The 16,523-nt window shown below is 40.9% G+C and overlaps 2 protein-coding genes across 3 annotated transcripts; one reads left to right on the top strand and one right to left on the bottom strand.

Annotated features, from left to right (window-relative positions):
* Positions 1 to 832: 832 nt before the first annotated feature.
* ABHD13 (abhydrolase domain containing 13) lies at positions 833 to 11,778 on the bottom strand. 2 transcript variants are annotated; one of them, XM_051619757.1, is made up of 3 exons: positions 11,691 to 11,778; positions 10,010 to 10,045; positions 833 to 6,570 (listed from the first exon to the last, which is right to left on the bottom strand). In XM_051619757.1, the coding sequence occupies exon 3, from the start codon at positions 6,533 to 6,535 to the stop codon at positions 5,522 to 5,524; it is 1,014 nt and encodes a 337-aa protein (XP_051475717.1). In that variant the 5' UTR covers positions 6,536 to 6,570; positions 10,010 to 10,045; positions 11,691 to 11,778; the 3' UTR covers positions 833 to 5,521. The 2 variants fall into 2 exon arrangements, with proteins under 2 accessions (XP_051475717.1, XP_051475706.1); XM_051619746.1 differs by lacking the exon at positions 10,010 to 10,045 and having other exon boundaries at positions 11,691 to 11,777.
* A 212-nt stretch (positions 11,779 to 11,990) lies between these two features.
* On the top strand, positions 11,991 to 16,274 carry LIG4 (DNA ligase 4). The gene is made up of 2 exons (XM_051619724.1): positions 11,991 to 12,084; positions 12,673 to 16,274. Exon 2 carries the CDS (start codon positions 12,689 to 12,691, stop codon positions 15,425 to 15,427), a length of 2,739 nt encoding a protein of 912 aa, XP_051475684.1. The 5' UTR covers positions 11,991 to 12,084; positions 12,673 to 12,688; the 3' UTR covers positions 15,428 to 16,274.
* The last annotated feature ends 249 nt before the right edge of the window (positions 16,275 to 16,523 follow it).

Below are 16,523 nucleotides of genomic sequence, written 5' to 3'. Positions count from 1 at the left end.
TATGTACACACTCAGACAGAAAGAAAAGCCTCCCCCTCGGGTACCCAGAATCACTTGTCTCACAGGCACAAATTTCACTCAGAGATATATCAGGAAAAAATACATCACTCACCAAAGATGAGGTCACTCAATCTCAAGAACTTTCCTTAGGCAATGTCCCAACCTAAGTGGGGTAGGCTGCCTGGCAGACCCACTAGTCCAAGAGAAAACCCAACTGGCTTCTGGGTGGGGAACTCTGTTTTTGTAGACTAGGTCAGATCTGACCTGTGGTCATTCATTTGTTACTCTACCTGGGTCAAGACACCCTACTGGCTGGGGACCCTGTTCCTTGTCAGAGGGTTCCCCCCTAGCAATCCCCAAATTCCCAGCAAAAACCAGGTGCCATCCTGTCTGCTGGTAAAGGCCAGAAATCAGTCTCAGCACCACCCAGTCTGGCTGACACTGGAGGGCTCATCAGGAGTTCTCTTGCTATATCCAGAGAGCTTACCAGATACTGTAACAACCCTCAGCACTGGTGGGGGGACGGGGGAGGCATGAGTGCTCTGCCACAATTTCTTAGTCCTCTAGATAAAAGGGAAATTTTGAAATGCAGAATGTGTTAGGAAGTGATGGGGGGCTACCACATACCAATTTTACTTATTAACACTTCTCACAAGTCAGGTTAGGTCACAAAGCTTAAAAATAGGTATCTGTAATACAGCTTCCCCCTCCTGTAATAGCTTTCCAGAAATGCCACATCTAACAAAGCAGGTGCCTGTTCCATGACTCAACCTTGAGGTTAACCATGCATGCAAAAATACCACTGTACACAGACTGAAGACAAGCCACAAACTAGAGCAAGACATTAACAGCACTTTTAATGTATCAATTTATTGCATATGTCAGTACATAAAAATAGAAAAGTGGGTTTTTTGTAAAATTAATTTTATTGTAAAAACCAGACTAGAATGAGAATGTAAAAGTTTGCCACATTTAGCACATATACGGGAACATTTATGCTTTGTCTACAAAACTTAGCAATACTTCAGAAGACATTTTTGCTTCAACCATACACTAAAGAAAAATCAAATAAAAAGCTTGCATCATATATTCAATGACTGTTTCTGAATTCATACCACAAGTGATATTTAGAACTTGAATATGCTATCTCTATTTACACTTCTGCAGGGTTTGACTCGAAATTATACAAGCAAGATGGCACTGTAAATTATTCTTAATGGGATACATCAGGCTGATCCCACTACATGCAAGAGGCACTGACTTTACATTTGGCAGAAGTGCCCCTAGCAAAATCACCTGTCATTAACAGAAATATAAATGTAATTCTCAAGAATGAAATTATGAAAGACAAAAGGAGGTATGTCTGCATCATCTTGCTAATACAAGAGACCATACCCTGGACTCTATTCAGCCTTGCATTCGTCACTGTGAATATCCAATGTGATACAAATTATGAACTTAGAGATGCTAATATGCATATTTTGTATAGTTAACCCATCTGCTCTTCAACTGAGAGATTGTCCATAGCCTATCAAATGTATTTGTGCTCTATTTCTAATTTTACCTGAGAAATGGACATGAGGGCAGCTATACCAGTTAACATTTCTTTTGATGAAAGCACAACTTATCTCTGCATTTCACAGTTTGGAATGTAAACTTGGATTAGCAGGAAGCCTCAAGTATTTCCACTAATTAAAACCACATACACGTGTGCAAACACAAGGTCTTACCCGGATGTTTCCTCACAAGGATTCTACTGTTACAGCCGTTCCAGTTCAACCCCTGACCTTCCTGTTCGTTTTTTTTTTGTTTGTTTTTTTCCTTAAACTTAAAAAGTTCCTCTTATAAAAGAGACATTCCTTTAATGAGCATATTTAAACCAAGAGGCTTTCTTACAAACCTGTGAAAATAACTCACCTTCCTTTTCTAAAACTAGAAATTTATATATACAGGACAAATCCTTGCAATCATGTAAACACAGAGAACTGTTAAGGGAACACATATAACGGTATTGAGCAGAATAAATGTAACAGTATTATAATACACCTTTTGGCAATTTAAAGTTGTTATTACTGCTATATTACTCACAGTTCACTGTCTAAAAATGGCTTTTAGCAGCAGGTCACTATGAGTTTCCATCACACAAACCATTAAATAAAAAATAAGTCTTGACTTGTTGAAACAAGTTTTTTCCTCCTTCTCCCTCCTTTAAAAGATCATATGCACAGCAGAGGAATATTGCATAAAAAAATATTTTCCTACCTTTTTTTCTTTTAATGAATTTCATAGCCAACACAATGAAAAATAGGATAATAGACATTCATTCACAACTGCATGCGCCTAGTCCATTAAGGGAGAAGTAAAAATGTGCATATGTGGAAGAAACCACGTTAAGTGTAAAAGATGCATATATGTGACAATTGTGCCTTCTCATACCCAATACTGCAAAAAACAGGCAAAGTTTCATCTTTATGTCCTGCAGACAACATGGTAAAATGATATGGCTTGATAATAAAATATAATGTTTAAATATAGTCCACTTTAAACAGTTCCAGATTGTCATAATCTAATGCCACACATTTGACTTCCACTTGGCAACGTGTGCCCAAATAAGAATACTTTATTATTATGTGCCACATAATACAGGGGCTCTTTTTGTTTGAGGTGTGTGTTTGTCTTTGATTGGCAGGGAGCGGGGTAAGAAGTTGTGTTACTTTAGAAATCAACATTTTATAGAAATTTGTATTTAATAGTGAGTTATGACAACTTCTGAAACAATTACTTCCTTTCTCTTCATTCTATCTCCAACAAGTAATGTATTCTTTTGGCTTTACCAACTTGTTTTTAGAAAAGCAGTATTTGCCCACGTGTCTTCCTTCTCTCTCCCCAGCTTAATTCTAAAGCAATGTGAAGTAGCTGAAACAATATATGCAAAAAGTTCACATTAGCATTTTGGAATACATCAGGGAAAGGAAATGCTATGCTATATTTATTAACTCCCTTCTGCTATATAAACAAAACCCCTCAAACTTCACCAAAATACCTTTCCCACCCACCTCTCCCCCAAAAATACCAGCTCTGGAAGGTGGAGATGAGTTATAGTTTCATTCAGATTTAAAACTACGCTCTCTCTACAATTAATTCAGGCTTATAGATCCAAAAAGCTCTACAGGTTTTTCAATCAGCTCTAAGAAAACCTTAATAATAGTATGACAAAAGATACTTACCAGAGGAAGCAGCAACTTCTGGTATGTATGTGTTTATTTAAATTTTAAAAATGACATTTAAGTAAAGATGTATCACCCTATCTATAAAATGCTGGCAACTACCATGTGTACGTAAGACCTGTAAGTCCCTGTAATAAATTTTAGCAGGCACAACAAGACAACTTAAGCAGAAGCTTTAAATACCACTGTCCATCAGGAAACAGATTTTAAGTGTGTACTAAGATGCCTTTCTGAATTGGGACAAGGTAAAAGTCTATTTAAAATAAAAAAAAAGCAATCCAAAGGGCAATTGCACAGATTGTGTGGAAGATTTTCCACAGTTTGTTCTCCAAATAAAAGTATTTTGAAGAGGCAAACTATCACCTGCAGCAAATAAGAAATTAAATATGTAGAAGAGATTTTAAGAGCCCCACACTCCATACAACTTTGATATGACTATGTAGGATAAGGACTCCTAAAATCTAACAAAACAAAGAAACCAAATGCCAACATTCAGTCATAATCAAACTCTCTCAGTTTGAGTACTGCTGGCTCTGAAATGGTTATACTAGCTTAAAAAAATAATAGAATCATAGCATGTTAGGGGTTGGAAGGGACCTCTAGAGATCATCTAGTCTAACTCCCCTGCTAGAGCAGGACCACCTAGGGCAGGCCACACAGGAATGCATCCACACAGGTTTTGAGTCTCCAGAGGAGACTCCACAACTTCTCTGAGCAGCCTGTTCTAGTACTCAGTCACCCACAGAGTAAATGCTAAGGTGGAACTTCCTATGTTCTAGCTTATACCCATTGTTCCTTATGCTATCACAGGGCACCACCAAAAAGAGACTAGCCCCTTCCTCTTGACACCCACCCCTCAGGTATTTATAGACCCCTATCAACCTTCCCAAGACTAAACAGCCCCAGGTCTCTCAGCCTTTCTTCATAAGAGAGATGTTCAAGACCCTTAACCATCCCCACAGCTCTCCATTGGACTCTATCCACTAGATCCCTGTCTCGCTTGAACTGGGGAGCCAAAGCCAGATACAGCGTTCCATGTGTGGTCTCACCAGGGCAGAGTAGAGGGGGATGAGAACCTCCCTAGACCTGCTAGATCCCAGCAGAGCTAAAGAAAAATAACTGCTGACATTTAGGCTACTTCCAGGTGGTACAACAGAATGGTAGCACTTTCTACAAACATGTTAAAATAAATGATATCTCTTTTAATCTAACTAAGCTTAGGTCTACCAATTTTAATGCATTTATTTAATTTAAAATTTATTATCCTTAATCCTTGATTGTATTACCCTTACTGTAACTACTGTATACATGAATCTCTAATCATGTGGTCACTGGTAATTATTTGGATTTGTTTCTTTTAGAGGTATAAAGGGCACATTTAACTATACCAGCCTAAAATTCAAACACAAATGCACTTTACCTTGTATGACACTCCTTCCAACACCACCCACTCTGCCATAGGAAATCCCACCTCAAATGCACAAGCATACTAGTACCAACAAATAGTTTGACTGCATGTTAGTGAAGAGAGCTTGGAGCAGAACAGAGCATAGACCACATTGCTCCCTTTTTGAAGGGTTACTTCTACGAAAAAAATCGCCTGGGCAAAATCCTGAAGCCATGGTGTTTGAGCACATACGAATTCCTGGGCACTGTAATACAAATGGTAAAATGAAAACAGTGCAAGCATCTTTTCCTCTTCAGCTGCAGTTTGAAATATATACGTATGCATAACCACAAAAAACAGTAATAACCCAAGACAGTATACCTGCAAGTATACTCTACCGTTAATGTAATATTATGTAACATATTAAAGATTTCCCACCTTGCATAATATAAAATTTCAAGGAATCAAACACTAATCTCATGCATGGCACACTTTAAATAAACTCGAAGAGAAACGACAAATCATTGTGCTAACCCTGACTGTCCAAAAAGCTCACACATACAGCAGTGAATACCAAAGAGCCTTCTGTTTTTCTAGACTAATACATTCTGTACTACTTTTGTAGCAAGTTCCTTTAATAGCATCTGTTGTACATATCAAACAAATGGAATATATGGACAGAGATACCAAAAAAGTATGAGAAAGACATAAAATGGTTCATTTACAATGCTGCAAATGTAAAAGTTATCTGGAACATCTTAATAAAGCATCAGACCTTTCAAAGTTTAATTTCACTCTTTAGGCAAGTACAGACATGACATACATTTAAAAATGGACATTCTTTTACCACTTTTCACAAATCAAGGTACAGTGCACGTAGTCCTCCCACCCCAAGGAAGAATATCAATTATATTATTGTTACGTTAGATGATGTTTTCGCCATTTCTTCAGGGGAGTGGCTCTTTATTACTTCTTTGATGAACTGTTCAAGTGCAGTGAAATAACCCTGGCACTGCCAAGTGTCATTATGAGTTCCATCAGGAAATATCGCCAATCTCTTAGTCCGAGCTGGGGATAATTCATAAAGTTGCTTCATCATAACTGGTGGAATTAACTGGTCAGACAACCCAGAGATGAAGAGGGAAGGCATTCTGCACTGAGAGATTTTTCTGTAGGACAAAAATTTATTTTTGTAGCACCATAAAGGAAGATACCTCATTGGAAAGAAAGAAAACAAAGTGCTGGCCATGTATGGGATACTAAGAAAGGTGTTCTCCACCACAATGGCAGAAATCCTATGGGAATTTTCAGAAGCTAAGTGAATAGCTACTGCTCCCCCCAAGGAACGGCCAAAAAGAAAAATTTTTGTTTTATCAAGATCAGACCGAGTCATCACATAGTCTAACACAGCCTCAGAATCTAAGTACAAACCTTCTTCACTTGCTTCTCCTTCACTTTTTCCATACCCTCTATAATCAACAAGAATTAAGTTTACTTTCAGGTTTACCAACATTAACAAAGCATTTGGTAACCTGTGGCCTATGTTGCCTGCATTCCCATGAAAGTAAATGACGGTTGGAGAATATGCTGCATTGTCCCCTGTATATCTCAGCAGAATAAGATTGAGAAGAACTCCATCTTTGGTCTTGATGAAGATATTTTCATGTGGTATACCAGTAGGCATAGGAACATAAAGGCGTGATGAAGAGGGCTGTTCAGGAAAGTAAAGCAGCACATCCTGGAATTTATATAGTATACCTGCTATTGATACAAATATTAATACAAGTAGTATTATGCCTCCATACAAGTGAAAAGTTACTATCAAGGGTAAAAGACAAATACGGCAGAGACTCCAAGACCAGGAAGCCAAAGCTAGTAGCCATCTTTTAACAAAGTTCCAAAGCATCCATGACTTTTCCATTGTAGAAGTCAGTGATCTTTTACTCCAAGTAAATCCTGTAAAAAAAACCCAAACATATGTATAAATATAGGGGAATGAGAAAGGAAGCGATTTAAGCATTCATGGTAAGTCAATACACCCAATCAAACTCCCTTTGAATTTGTGGAAAACATTCAATTCTGTAAAACAAGCAGAAAAGCAATTATAATAAAATGGCTACAGAACTCTTCAAAATCCCATTTACACGGGCAAAGTCCACCAGTAAGTGTCACTAGAAAAACAGTCATCTGGGACCATAACTTATGTTCTCCCTCATTCATCCCTAAAGACCAACAGAACTACCATACAAACCGTGTCACCAGTTTGTCAAAGTTTCTCATGTAATTCTCAAATCCAGAGAACTCACAAAAAATAGCCCTTATTTCTATGTTGCTACTGCTTAAGGCTAAGAGGAGCATTCAATCAGCCTATGCACTTCACTCTGCAACCAGCAGAGGCTCCCAATGCATACTGAATCTCCAATGTTTAGTAGTTGGGGTTTAGAGTCTTCATCAACTGTGATTACTGAGCAATATATAAACTGGTCAGAAGACAGACAGCCCTCTACAATAGGATAACACACTTCAGTTACATTTATGACAGTTGTTTTGCTATATTTGGATTGGTTCCGATTTACAATGATAGCTTTCCACTATTAGATCAGTAATCCATACTCAATCTTTAGCTGAATGAGAAATTGCATGATCATACAAGACCACTGAAAGCAGTCAGCTAACTACACTATTCTCTGCTCAGTGAAAAACACAACAGCTGAAAAGACCAAATATACTTTCTGGAAGTATTAACACAAGTTCACTTGTTTACGAATGCTCTAAGTTACATAGCAGATAGTAATTACAGTTTAGAGACACTCGAAAGTTAAAACCTCCTATAATGATGTAGTGCAGCAAGAAGCTGAATTAACTCCAGAGTCGTCTCACATGCACCAGCCATCTTGGTAGGATCAAGTGATAAAAACAGCCACAGCCTTTGCACTCCATAAATAAGACAAGCACACAACGTAGGAAAAACTGCCATCTCTTTTATGCAGACAATCATATATCAAGCAGAAAAAAATAAGTGTTGCATCTTAAGGTTCACATATTAACCAAAGGCAACAAGAAATTAAGCTTTTACATAGTGTATCTGCTCCAAATATGCAGAACTTGTGAAACATAAAGTAGTCTGGAGAGTGATTATTCGAACTTTGTTCTCTTACATTATTTATGTTCACTATCCATATACAAGTATGCACAAGTATTATACAATATCTATATGAAAATTTAATTCTTGTGATCCATTTCTCTAGTAAGGAAGTTACAGTGATTAGGATAAACAAAGTAAGTAATTTGTAAGAGAACACTGAAATGAAGCTGGATGATCTTCAAGGTCCCTTTCAACCCAAACCATTCCATGATTCTATGAAAGTGCTACACTACTGAGATATCGCTGCTGTGTGAGTACTTCTAATACATACATAGAGGTATATATAAAAACTCTGCTACTGGAGATGCAAAACCAGTGCATCCTACAACTGGAACTCAATGTATGGTAGTTAGCAGGAAGGGTAAACTATACAGCCACAAATGTTCCATACTCACCTACATATTTAAGTAAAGCTGACTACTCTGCACTAAGGAACAACTACATGACTACTAAAAGTTTTCCTCCCGGACACATGAAACTTCTAGTTCCATCTGTTCCCAGGCTTGAATCAGACCATGTCTCTTACTTCATGTTTTACTGCAAGATTTGTTAGCTAGAGAACTAAGATACAAGTTTGTCCCAGGTTCTTCCCTGCCTCCTTCCATTACCAATTAAGAGATACCTAGAAAGGAAAATGATGGTTTCTCAAACAAGCACACAGGCCTATAAAAGACTCTAAACTAAGCCAATACAAGCTCATTCCCACTAAAGCTACAAACCAGGCTTTCTGTGGAGTACAAAGTAGCAGGCTTTCCCCGTGTTATCTAGTTTGACCTCAACAGTAGAGTATGACACAAGCACAACCACACTTCCACAAAAAGGACATAAATGAAAAGTGTAAGCTAAAACAATTTTCAGTGAATGATAAGGTGTTTCTCAACAGAAGTGTGTAAGATTTGAGACTGCTCAGCATACTACAAGACTTCACACACAACCACTCCCTCTCTGCCCCACCTCTCTTATTTTTTAAGAAACAGCACCACTGTATTTAAAGTAATTGTCATAACTTTGCCAGTGTTGAGGTTTTCCTATAACAAGAAGTCACATCCCACTTTACAGCATATACAGAAACAGTATTCTGTAACAGCTGATTATTAAACTAAGTTAGACTGTGAAAACAAGCATAAGGGTGTTTTTTTTGTTCTTCAAACTTGTCATGAAAGTCAATGGCTGCAGTAAGTATAGAGTCACCAAGAGCATCTGGCAGATGTTTTGCTAGAAAATACTATATAAACTGTTTTTGTTCTTATCTATTCCTGCAAACAGTAAACTTGTGGGAGGTAGTTCTCCCCCTCTACTCCACGCTTTTGACACCCCACCTAGAATACTGTATCCAGTTCTGGGGCCCCTAACGTAAGGAGGATATGGAGTTCTTGGAGCAAGTCCAGAGGAGGGCCACAAAGATGATCAGAGGGCTGGAGCATGTCTCCTACAAAGACAGGCTGAAAGAGTTGGGGTTGTTCAGCATGGAGAAGAAAAGTCTCTGAGGAGACTGTATAGTGGCCTTTCAGTACCTGAAGGGGCTACAGGAAAGCTGGGGAGGGACTTTTTACAACGGTGTGTAGTCATAGAATAAGGGGGAAATAGCTTTAAACTGGAAGAGGGGAGATTTAAGTTAGACAGGAGGAAGCAGTTCTTCACTATGTGGGCAGTGAGACACTGGCAAAAGTTGCCTAGGGATGTTGTGGCTGCTCCCTCCCTGGAAGTGTTTTCAAGACCAGGCTGGATGGGACGTTGAGCAACCTGGTCTAGGCGGAGATGTCCCTACCCCTGGTAGTATGGTTGGAACTACATGATCTTTAAGGTCCCTTCCAATCAAGACCATTCTAGGATTCTAGAAAATATTAACAGAAAGGGAGACAGAGTAACTTAAATTATTTACTTCTAGTTCAATGTTTATTAATCTCCAAATATGTAACCTGTGTTCAGTTTGTCCAGACTTGTAAAGAGACAAGTAGAAGACAACATCGAAATCCATAGCTCATTCATGGAAAGCATGAACACAGGACAGCAGAGTAACCCAGTTCAACTGTGCCTTTGGCTTAAAGGCCGTTAAAGACTAGTGCAGCTTACACAGCCATGGAACTGTACTGCCTCTCAAAACAAAATGAAATTTGGAAGTGTGAGTTTCAATTCTATGCCACAGAGACATACACATATGTAAATTCTATTGTACATTTTGACTTGGTCTGCATTTTTGATACTAAAAAGTGCTATTTTCACACACTAATTACATTATAAAACATTTACCTTTGGATGTGATGATTTCCCAGGCCTCATCTCTGCCTGAAAGACAATTCCATTTATGAACTTTGAGTACAATTGCTTTTGAATTACACACATAATTATTTTATTTGAAATAAATGAAGACAAATAGTAAAGTGCTAACAGCCAGTACCCTGCAGAAATTATATCTGCTTAACTGATGGAACCATGAATTGGTTCATGATCCTCTTGTCAAGTTTAGCTCTTGTTTGAAACATATAATGAACCTGAAAACACCACCTTATAATGAAGTTCAAGAATCACACTGGAATGACTTGTGTTTCATATGTACAACACAGAGCATAGAACATACACAGTGCATAAAATAAAGTTATGATAGATTTACATTGCCTCCTTAAAGCTAACTTTTAGTATAGGAACAGCTTTAAAGTCAGTGCTAAGAAATGCAGTCCGGTGTTTATTGGCTGCTTTCTCATTAGAAAACTTGAAAAAGTAAGTCAGTTCTAACACTCACTGTAATCCTTCAGATTTCAGTTTCAAAACAAACAAAATGAGGTATTTCTTAAGAACACAAAAAAATACCTGAAGACACCTATTTCTTTCTACTGCATCACTTTCCCCTACACTCCACCTCCTCCAGACGCAGACAAGATTTACACAAGATCCACATTTACTTATACTTATTCAGAAGGCTTATATAAGTAGAAACACTAAGTCCCCAGCTGTAAAAAAACATAGCTTCAGAATGGGAACTAATCTGGAAGACAACCTGTAAGTCTAGGAAGAATAGGAAAAATACACTTTCTTAGTACTAAACTCTTACTTAGAAAAACAAACAAACAAACAAAAAGTTAGAACAGAAAAGTAGCTACTTCTAGCCAAGGAAAAAAGCTGAGTAAGAACCACAATGTGGCAGACAAATATGTAAGGGCTCTGCCTTTTAAAATCAGCAAGTCACTTCTACTTTTTTCACATAGCAAACTTCCACAGCTCATAATTCATAATTGAAAGTGTTTTCTCCCTAAGTCTTATTACACTTCCCCTCCCAACTGACAAATCTTAATTAACCTTAGAAGTATGTCTTGATTGATGCCATTACTGAATTTAAAAAACACCCAAACAAAACAACAAAGCAGCAAGGATGGCTATCAGATCTGAGCCTTTTCAGCGAGCCTGATCTTCTAAAACCTATTACTTTTCAAGCATATTAAATTATTTCCGTTTTTACTTAGCAGAAAACACCCTACTCAGCCTTCTCAATACACTCACTTGGCACATGAAGCAACACCTAAGTTACCCTCTGCCCCACCTTCCACAAGCAGCCCCACGCGCAGACGCCGTTCCGCACGGCAGCAGAGGCAAACGAAACGCCGGAGCAGGGTCCTCACGGCGAAGGCGCGGGAGCTCTCCCAGGGCCCCGCAGGGAGGCACCTGAGGAAACCCGCCGCGGCGCTGCCGGCCCAGCATTCATTCCCTCGGGAAGAGACCCCCCGAGAGGCGGGCGCAGAACCGCACACCCCTACGGGACGGCACCCGCCCGCCAGCCCTTCCCGCCCGGGGAACCGCCTCCCTGAGTCACGGCGAGACCCCAAACCACAGCCCACCCGTCACCCCCGTCCCGCTTCGGCCCCACAGGCGCCGACCGGCCGTGCGGGGACGGGCCCGGCCGTGCGGGGACGCGGGACGGGCCCGAGGGGACACGCACCTGCCGCATCCTCCCGCGCGGCCGCCGCCGGCGGGGCCCGGGGCCGGAGCAGCCCCCGAAACGCAATTTCAACCGCGGCTGCTTTCGAGACAGGAAGTCACGGCTGCCGCAGCTTCCGCTTCCCGGCCAGCGTCCCTCCGCTCCCCTTTCTGCCCCTTCCTCCGCGCGGGGCTCTGCCGGCGCTTCTCCGCCACCGCGGTAACTGCGCAGGCGCGGCCGCCGCCGCCGCCGCCGCCACAGCCGGGCTCTCCCTGCGCGGCCGGAGCCGCAGCGCCCGGGGGAGGAGCGCGGCCCGCGGCGTCAGAGGGCGCTGCTCCTCTTCCGGGACGGGGGCTGGCGGCTGTGACCCGGGGTCCGCGCCTGCCCTCCTCTCTGCCGGGATCCGCGGCTTCGCGTAAGTCTCCTCCGGGGCGCGTCTCGTCTCTTCTCTCTCCGCCGTCTGCCTGCCCCTTCGCTCCGGCCAGGGCTCCTCCACCAGCCCGCCTGGTGTCCGTTCCACACACCACCCCGCCCGTGATCACGGCAACGCTGCAGCGCCGCGGGCATCTGGGCTGTGCGGGGCCTGCTCCGGCCGGCGTCACCCCCCCTGGAGCTGGCACCGGGACGCGCAGGACGCCGCTCCTCCGGTGCCGCCCATGGCGGGCCCCGGGGGGCCTCCTCAGCCGCCGGTGACGGGCTGTGCTGCGGGGGAGAGCGGCGGGGGACGCGGGCCTCCGAGCGGCAAGGGCGGCGGGAGGGGTGTGCGGGGCCTCGGAGGTGCCGCTTTGTGCCGGAGCGCGGCAGGCGGGCCGCTTGGTGACACCCGCAGCCGCGGAAGGTGTCCCGGCTGCTGACGCTGAAGTAAAGATAACGGCGAAATCCTGATCAGAAAAATGAGAAAAATCACTACATCCTAATTAGAGATACGTTCTCAAGACAGGACAACGTGCTGGCGTTTTCTTACTCTACAAATACATGTTTTTTGTTTTTTTTTTTTCCGTAGTGGAAAACGAACCCTGATGGCTTCCACACCTGCTTCACAGCCTTCTCCCAAAAAAACGGTGGCCTCTCACGTGCCTTTTGCGGATCTGTGTTCGACACTGGAGCGAATACAGACATGTAAGTCTCGTCCAGAGAAAACCAAATATTTCAAGGATTTCCTGGATTCCTGGAGAAAATTCCATGATGCTCTTCATCACAAAGAGTCAGATGTCACTGATTCTTTTTATCCAGCTATGCGGCTTATTCTTCCACAGTTGGAAAGAGAAAGGATGGCATATGGAATTAAAGAAACTATGCTTGCAAAGCTGTATATCGAACTGCTTAATTTGCCAAAAGATGGGAAAGATGCTGCAAAGCTTTTAAATTACAGAACACCTACTGGCTCACGTGCAGATACAGGAGATTTTGCAATGATTGCATACTTTGTGTTAAAACCTAGAAGCCCAAAACAAGGCAGACTGACAATAGAGCAAGTCAACGAACACTTAGATGCAATAGCTAATAATAATGCTGCTAAAAACAAGAGTCTGTTAAAGAAAAGTCTTCTCCAGTTAATTACCCAGAGCACAGCACTGGAACAAAAATGGCTCATCCGGATGATCATCAAGGATCTAAAGCTTGGTGTTAGTCAGCAAACTATATTTTCCATTTTTCATCCTGATGCTGTTGAACTGCACAACGTCACCACTGATTTGGAAAAAGTTTGCAGACAGCTGCATGATCCCTCCGTCTCACTTAGTGATGTTTCTATCACATTGTTTTCTGCCTTTAAACCAATGCTTGCTGCCATTGCTGATGTCCAGCAAATTGAGAAACAAATGAATAACCATCTATTCTACATAGAAACGAAGCTGGATGGTGAACGTATGCAGATGCACAAAGATGGAGATGTGTATAAATATTTTTCCCGAAATGGGTTTGACTATACACAGCAGTTTGGTGCTTCCCCCCTTGATGGTTCGTTAACGCCATTTATTCATACTGTATTTAAGAGTAATATACAAAATTGCATTCTCGATGGTGAAATGATGGCTTACAATCCTGAGACACAAACCTTTATGCAAAAAGGGAACAGATTTGACATAAAAAGAATGGTGGAGGACTCTGATCTGCAGACGTGCTTCTGCGTGTTTGATGTGTTGATGGTTAACAATCAGAAGTTGGGTCACGAAGTACTAAGCAAAAGATACGAAATCTTAAGTAGTGTGTTTACCCCGGTGACAGGCAGGATACATGTTGTACAGAAAAAAAGTGCCAGTTCGAGAAAAGAAGTAGTTGATGCTTTAAATGAAGCAATAGATAACAGAGAGGAAGGGATTATGGTGAAAGATCCCATGTCCACCTACAAGCCTGACAAACGTGGGGAAGGCTGGTTAAAAATCAAGCCGGAATACGTCAGTGGGCTGATGGATGAACTAGACCTTTTAATTGTTGGTGGTTATTGGGGAAAGGGCTCACGTGGTGGAATGATGTCTCATTTCCTTTGTGCTGTTGCAGAGACCCCCCGTCCAAATGAGAAGCCTATTGTTTTCCACTCCATTTGTCGTGTTGGCTCTGGCTATACTATGAAGGAATTGTATGATCTAGGTTTGAAACTGGCTAAACACTGGAAGCCTTACCATAGGAAGGACCCTCCCTGTAACATTTTGTGTGGAACTGAAAAACCTGAAATGTACATTGAACCTTGCAACTCTGTCATAGTTCAGATTAAGGCAGCCGAGATTGTGAACAGTGATATGTACAAAACTGACTGTACTTTGAGATTTCCCCGAATTGAGAAGATAAGGGAAGACAAAGAATGGTACGAGTGCATGACTTTAGACATGTTAGAAGATCTCAGAAGCAAAGCACAAGGGAAGCTGGCATCTAAGCACCTTCATGTAGATGAATATGATGAGCCACAAGAGAAAAAGAGGAAGACTGTATCAAAGGTGAAGAAGATAATTGGAATAGCTGAGCAATTTAAAGCTCCTGATCTTTCTAATGTAAGCAAGGTTTCAAGTATATTTGAAGATGTTGAGTTCTATGTTGTGACAGGAACATCAAAACACTCCAAGTCTGAACTGGAAAGCAGAATAGCTGAATGTGGTGGCAGCGTCGTGCAGAATCCGGGGCCGGAGACGTACTGCGTCATTGTAGGAGCTGAGAATGTCAGAGTGAAGAACATCATTGCTTCCAACAAATACGATGTGGTGAGGGCAGAGTGGCTCCTTCAGTGTTTTCAAACCAAAATGCTGGTGCCTTGGCAACCAGCCTTTATGATTCACATGTCTCCTGACACAAAAGAACATTTTGCTCGTGAGTATGATTGTTATGGAGACAGCTACACAGCAGATGCAGATATTGCACAACTTAAGGAAGTGTTCTCAAGAATAAAAAACCTTCAAGTGATGCCTTTGGACGTGATAGCAGAGTTAGAAGAACGCTATTCATGGAACGGTTGTCAGCTCAGTATATTCAGAGGAAACACTGTTTATGTGGACTGTTACGCTGTTCTTAATGACCCCACGACCAAAATCCATGGAACAACACTATCAATTAGAGCTTTGGAGCTCCGTTTTTATGGTGCAAAAGTAGTCCCTCACCTTGAAGAGGGTATTTCCCATGTTGTTACAGGAGAAGATAATTCCCGAGTAAAGGAGATGAAAGCACTCAGGAGAACATTTGGTAAAAAATTTAAAATAGTTTCGGAGCTGTGGGTAACAGAGTCAGTGGAGGAAGGAGTCCCAAAGAATGAAAACAAGTACTTGATTTAACATAAGTTACTTGGAGTGAAAGCATTCTTGTTGGTATAAATGGAGTTGGGTATTATGAGTTTGCCTTATTTTTTTAAGTGTGATTTACTGTCTATTTAAAACTGGCTCTGACTAAAGAATAACACTGTATTGTTGAAATTAGAGGAAGCAACAGGATGCCAAGCAAAGTTGGACGGGGAAAAAAAAAATCACCACTAGATAAATAATGTAAGGCTTTTACTTCACCAACAGGCCTCAGGAGAGTGTAATATTTTACTTAAGAGAATTCTAAGCTTTTAATAGTGCATGCCTCCATTGTTCAAAATGGAGACAATAATTTACTATTTTGTGAAGATTCTACTATTTAACATACTATTTATCAATTTACAAATCAATTACAAAAGATTTATGGTTTTGTAGAATTGTTTTTTTCTGTATATTCCATATGCTACAGAATTCAGTAATTTATAAACCTTGTCTATACTATTTTAATGTGTTTCTGTTGTTTTTAGCAGAACCCCACACAGCCTCAGTAGCACTTTGTTTTGAGGATATTGCATTGATCCCATGTTTCTTTGTATAAATAACCGTTGTAAAATAAAACTTAAGCTTCTGATGGAGGTGCTAACAAATTAATAATGACCTGTATATCTGTAAACTGCAAATCAATTACTTAAAAAGTGTAATGATCCCCTGTGCTCATTACAGTTAAACCATGAAGTGTGACAGAGCTGGGCTTTTACACTTAACTGCCAGCTTTGTATTTTAAAAGATGTTCAATGTTATTTGAGTATTGTAAGATTAATTTCCAACTATCCCATTCAATGTATATTTTTTTTCAATGACTAAATAAAATATATTTTTTTAAGTGTGCCTGGTATGTTTTTTTTAGTGAGAGATAACTCTTGAAAACCACAGAACTTACTTTCTCATTTTACTCTGTAAGATAATTTGTGCAGTAACTTCGAGGGGAGAAAAGTCCAGGCTTTGTTTCTTGTTATGTCATTACTAGTATCAAACAGAACTGCTGTTGGGCTGATGACACAGAACCAGTTTTTGGCTGACCTATTTCTTTAGTGCTTTTTCTGGTTGTATTCATATAAAAATTACTGTAAAA

The sequence above is a fragment of the Apus apus genome, chromosome 1 (genome assembly GCF_020740795.1).
Source record: "Apus apus isolate bApuApu2 chromosome 1, bApuApu2.pri.cur, whole genome shotgun sequence".
Taxonomy (NCBI): Eukaryota; Metazoa; Chordata; class Aves; order Apodiformes; family Apodidae; genus Apus; species Apus apus.
The sequence above is the reverse complement of the archived record's forward strand: the minus strand, read 5'-3'. Positions and strand labels throughout refer to the sequence as shown.